At 39.5% G+C, this 6,000-nt stretch overlaps 1 protein-coding gene across 2 annotated transcripts in view; it reads left to right on the top strand.

Annotated features, from left to right (window-relative positions):
• The first annotated feature begins 724 nt into the window (after positions 1 to 724).
• Positions 725 to 6,000, top strand: part of COL3A1 (collagen type III alpha 1 chain) — a 53,808-nt gene continuing 48,532 nt past the window's right edge. For both annotated transcript variants that reach the window (XM_075093961.1, XM_075093960.1), the window contains exon 1: positions 725 to 933. In XM_075093961.1, coding sequence (XP_074950062.1) covers positions 855 to 933 — 79 coding nt within the window. In that variant the 5' untranslated portion in view covers positions 725 to 854. The remainder of the gene's footprint in view (positions 934 to 6,000) is intronic.

The raw sequence follows: 6,000 nt of genomic DNA, 5'->3' as shown, positions 1-6,000 counted from the left end.
CTTGTTTGAGCAGTTAACAGTAAAGAAAAAGGTGGTACTTGGTCTGCATTCCTTTCAAATGTTCTAACGACAGCATCAAACAGAATTATTTGAAAAGTTTGGTTTGAGAGATTGGTGCTTCTGACTTGGGATCTTGCTTGCTTCATACATTTTTTTATGTTTGCTTTCTCCCCAGGTTACACAAAATCATGGGGTGAGGCAGAGATGGTGAGAAAAGAACTGGAACAGAAATGTGGCAGTTTGCAGGCCTCCCTTTCATTAACTCTGCTCATCAGCAGAAATACCTAGGTTTGCTCCTCCACTTCCAGGATTCTTTCAGTTTGTGTGGCCACATCAGGTACTTACTTTTTATCTTCATTAGGCAGCACTAAGAATTTAAAATCCTCTTTGGGCTGTACCCGTTAACTCCTAATTAACATGAAAAAATGCTTTACCACAGAGGCTTTACCACAGGATTTCTGTTTTCACGTGCATATATCTCACACACAGCGCACACTAACTATTCATATACAGTCTCAGCATGCATTTCGTATGCACACAAAAGTTCCAGATGTGCTGTGTATCTTGTTTAGTTGACTTTATTCTTCTGTAAAGCCAAGAGAAATATTAATCATTCATTTACTGTTAGGGGATGGGTCTTCTTCTCATGTTTCAGTAAAGGGGGTGGAAAAGTAAAGTAAGCCAATTTTTTTCCTATTTAAGGCCAAAGCTGGGGAATGCTTGTGGCTGAGTTCTGTACATGGCCCGGTGCTGGAAGGGCAGGGAACAACCGATGTTGCTATTTTGAATAGATTTTTCTTCCCCCACCCCCATTTTTATTTTTGCACAGAGAGTCTCATGTCTAATATTTAGACATGATGAGCTTTGTGCAAAAAGTAACTTTGCTCATTCTTGCCGTGTTTCAACCCTCAGTTATTTTGGCACAACAAGACGGTGAGTAATTCAAGCTTCTTATGATTTAATGTTTTTATTTTATTTTTATTTTCACCAATTATTTTAATCACTTGTAAGAAATGTGTATTCACAAATCTCACCAGAACACTTTTCCTTCACTAATCCAGCAGAGTCAGATATTTAATGCTAAAGCTGAAAGCTGCAGGAGTTTGCATTACCATCCCAAAGGTTTCTCTTCCCTTTGCTTTATTCTGTGGTTAAAAGGACTGTACAGTGCTGTCTGCCTTAGCTGCATTTGTTCTTGTTCTTACTTGTTTTCCTGTTACAGACACTGGAGAGTTTTTAAACTATCTATTTTAATTTTTGGAATAACATTTTAACTGTTAGCTCTGTCCTGCCTAGAAGTTATCTGTCACAAGCAATACGTCTTTGCTTCCAGCTTTTTTACTTGGAGTTCTCCTTTGTACTTGTGTGTTTTCCACTGGCAGCGTGGGGGTTTGTTTAAATGATTTGCATGCGGAAAAGAGTTCCCACAGTTTTGATGAAACAGTTTTTAAGAGCGATATGTGAAAATATGTCAGCTTACGGGATTTTTACTTTGACATAAAGCAGGATGGTAAATTAATTCCCTCAGCTGAAATAGTTTGAATTGTGCATCTGCAGTCTGCTTTGGTCCCTCACGAGGCTGATCAGCAGCTGATGGTATCTGGGAGTCCATGCAAGTATGTGTGTGCATGTTTACAGAAAGCAAGAACACTAAAAACTGAATTAACATGGAATTTAGAGGGGGGAAAAATACTTTGTATACCATAATTCAACTTAGGGTGAAGATAAGTGTTATGTGAGTACTTAAGTTAAACAGATGACATTCCACAAGTACAGCTGACCTTTTTTGGAGGTGCTCTGTTCCTGCTTGCCAGACATTGTAAAGCACATCTTCCTTAAGATAAAACATTTTTCTTACTTGTAAATATAATAGATCTGCAAAGTATTTATTCCTGCATCAAGGCAATGAATAACTTTGCAAATAACTAGATAAGCAGCAGCCAAATAAACTGTAGTGCAACAAAGGAAAGCCAAATGCCTTTAAAACCACACCCTACCCTAGTCTGTGTGATACAAATAATGAAAACGATTACTTTATCCATTTGATGGCAAATCTGTCTGCCTCAGCATACTTGGAAAGGCACCTCTGCCAAGGGGGTGACTGTGAGTCCACCAGCAGGCTGTTGGCAGTGGAGCAGTTCGAGCCCATGGGGCTCTGCATGGGCAAATCAGGTAACATTGTCTGCAACAGCAGTGTGCCCAAATACCAGCCTCCCTCACCAAATATAGATACAGGCTAAGCCTTGTGAAGTAAAGTATCTGAAAAAAAACCCAGTGCATATGATGATGTTCTGTAGAGAATAAACATAAAATACTGTGAACTGATGCTTTTCTGTTTCTGCTTTTCCAGTATACAAAATGTCTCTTCAGTAATTCTCAGTGAAGAATATCTAAAATTTGAGCAAAAGTATGTTGTGAGTTTTCCCTGCTTGCAGCAGCAAATAATATACATACTGCTTATATTTAATATGCATTATGTATGTGGATATATATATGTCTTCAGAGAGATAAGGTGGAAGGGACCATCCAATGTCAAAAGAAGGAACAACAGTTTTGTTTCTCCCAATAAACAAATCCACACTGACTGCCAGGTCTTTTCCTTCGCTCTGGTCTTATCCCTGGACATTTCTGAGGTGCAACACATATTTGACTCAAGAAATGGTAAATTTTGGGTAGAGGAACAATATACAAATGAAGTGTGAGGGAGTATTCTCATTTCGCTGACACATTCCAATTTCATGGTGCAGTAACTTTTCCTTACTGGGCTAACTTCCATACTACTTACAGGGATGAGGTTACACAGAGAGACTGATAAAACAGTAGCTATCCCTTAAAATATCAAATTCTGTCCTTTCTCTGGAATGTTCCTTTCCACACATTTGAATATGCTTTTCTCACAGAAAATAATAATTGTAAGAGTTGATTATTAGCATCACCAATTCGTGTGCAGGGCAGCGATGGACTGGGAAGCCAAATTTTCCATGATTCAAAAGAGAATTTCCAGACATGCTAAAATTCTCTCTCTTGTCAAGAAAAATGTTTATATGGTTAGTATCAAATGTAAGTCAATATAAAATTTTCCTTGGGAAAGCCTGCCAGGAGACAAGACTTGGCAAGATATTAAGGAAACTGCTCGGTATACACTAAGTTTAGGACATTCAGATGTACCTCTGGGCTATGTGTTTCTTTGTCTTGCTGTAACAGCTAAGAATGGAGAGTTGAGTACAGCCTCAGGTTGAACCTTTTCAAAAGCCCAGGATCTGGATATTGTGGAACAAGGAATTTTCTATGGCTTCCGTGAACAAAAACTGTATGTCCTGGTAACTCACTAGGATGCTTTTAGCCTGCAAATTAAATCCCCTTGACACAATTCAGGTTTTCTGACATATGTCAAGCTAACATAAGACATTTGCAAGCCCTGACCATGTTCAAGATAAAATGCCTCCTGGTGGCTGACATGACATGAAGCTGGTGCTTCAGACATGACAGATGATTCAGATTCCAACAATGTGTATTCAGTTCCACCATATTTCAGTTCCACCTTTAGATCCTGCATATTAAACTACCAAAAAGTGTAAGAACTTCAAATGCTTCTTTAGGACAGAAATCCATCCTCTACCCAGCCAGAAAAATTTGTGCAAGGATTTGCTAGCCTTACAGCTTACATTTATCCCATTTGTCTTGAGTTTGCAGGCTCAATCAAGGCAGCTACTTCCAGAAGACAGCACAAATTTTAGCTAGACAAACTGGAGGTATTTGGCGGTTTCCGCTGACTCAAAGGAAGCACATGCACAGCTCTGCTTACATCGGTGCCAAAAGGGAGGTCAGATGGATTTGGGTCTGTCTCAGCTGCATCTGAGATGGATAAAGGGCACCTCAGTCACCTGGAGCGTGACACTTCTCATATATACAACCCATAGTCCTTGAGGAACTTCACTGAGGTCATAAGGAAAACACTGCTGCTCTAAAATCAGTGTGAGAGCAGAGCTAGAAACCCTTCATTATTATTCCAAATACATTTGCTCTGATGTAATTTAGTACTTTCCTTGTAATATAAGTATTACCTTGGAATTTTTGTTGGGAAGCTCATTTCTAAGGTAATGACTGAATCCTAAAATATCTCTGAGAAGACTTACTGACCTTTCATATTACTTTCAGTTGCAAATTACAGTTTTAAAATTAAGTATAACCATTACATGTAGGTTTCAGGAGGCAGCATGCAAAGAACTCTTTATGCTGAGCCCCCATTTCTGATCCCACAGAAAAGAAGGATGATATTTTAGGAAAACCAGTAAACAGCTTGGCTTAGCCATTTTGTATTCTTATTTTATTAAGTGGAAAATATCAGATAGGTAATTAAGAAGACGGGTACTGCACAGATGTAGCATGTTTGTGAGACTACAAGTCTGACATTTTATCACTTACCTATATGCAACATTGCATATTCTTTGTTGATAAATTATCTAGTTTAAGAGTAATGCTAATGACAGTCAGAACTATCTTTCCTCAGAGGTTTTGGTAACACGGAAAAGTCCCCCTCCAGAGTTCTGAAGGTAAAACTAGATGATGCATGTCTGTGTTCCAACAGATAATTACACCATCATAAGTAACCTGGACTATGTGAAGGTGTGAAAGATCAGGGGTCTTCTGCTCTTCTTCCATTTTTTTTAACTTTTTACCAAGCAGATGACAGGCAAGGTTACTCTTAGGAAAATTGAAACATTCCTTTCTAGTCTGGAAAAATCATGCTAAATGAAAGCTTGGAGAATCCACCCCCTCTCTCTATATATATGTTCTTGGAAATATGACAAATTTCATAAACACATTTTAGATCACGCATCCCTGGAAGGCATTAGCCTTAGGAACATGAGACCATTATATATCCCTTTCATTATTTTCCAGATTTGTTTTTGATTTGAGACCAAGTCTATGTAGACTGATTTTTTTAAAAGAGGAGGTGGAGTTGGAAACATCCACTGCTTTATTACAGGGGGAAGAGGCAGAGGTAGAAGGGCGTTGTCTCTGGCATGAATATTACTGTTGATGCCTCAGAGTCATTACATTTGCTCCCTTCTTAGTGCTGCAGATTACAAACAGATCCTATTTCCTCTTCCAGCTTCTGCCAAAGTTTTGAGGTTTGCAATAGGCAGCCAGGTGTCACTTGCAAAATCTTAGCTGATGCCAGCCTTGCCCAACAGCTGGGTGTTAGTTTTAATTAATGCTATTCAAGAGAAAGAAATAGTGAGTTACTATTAGTTTTTTGTTTCACATACTGGCTGATAAACGAGGCGGACATAGATCTATTAGTTGTTGCCCCAGTCATATGTTAATGTTGTTCAAACCTTGTTTTAATCAGAAACGTGCAGGAAATGGGACATACCTGGCTTCATAATTGGGAAAAAAATGCTATAGGTCAGAACTGGAAATGATGCAGACTGTCATTTAGCATTTTGGATTAAAAGCAGTCTTTTCAGAGCTGAAAGGTACAGCCTACCAGTAGGGAAAAACAATAACAAAGCGTGCTTTCCCAGGCAGACAGGCACCATGAAAACTGTATTGCTCTTGATGTTTTTATGGTAGCTCAGTAATCTGGAGAAAAGCACAAGCTACAGCTGCTGTAACAGTTGCAAGTTTTAATTTGCTGAAGTTCTCATGGTATAACCCCAGACGGCAACTAAGCACCACCCAGCTGCTCACTCACTGCACCCCAATGATGGGATGGGGGAGAGAATCAGAACAGTATAAGTGAGAAAACTCATGGGTTGAGACAAAGACAGTCTAATAAGTAACTTCTTGTCAGCAGCCAGGTGTTCAGCCACCTCCAGGAAAGCAAAGCTCCATCACATGTAATTGTTACTTGGGAAGACAAAAGACCATCACTTCAAACATCACCCCCTCCTCCTCCTTCCCCCAGCTTTATATGCTGAGCATGACACCCTATGGTGTGGAATATCCCTTGGGTCAGTTGGGGTCAGCTGTCCGAGCCGTGGCTCCTCCCAA

Source organism: Phalacrocorax aristotelis, chromosome 5 (assembly GCF_949628215.1).
Source record: "Phalacrocorax aristotelis chromosome 5, bGulAri2.1, whole genome shotgun sequence".
Taxonomy (NCBI): Eukaryota; Metazoa; Chordata; class Aves; order Suliformes; family Phalacrocoracidae; genus Phalacrocorax; species Phalacrocorax aristotelis.
Note: the sequence above shows the minus strand (reverse complement) of the source record. Positions and strands in the feature narration are given on the sequence as shown.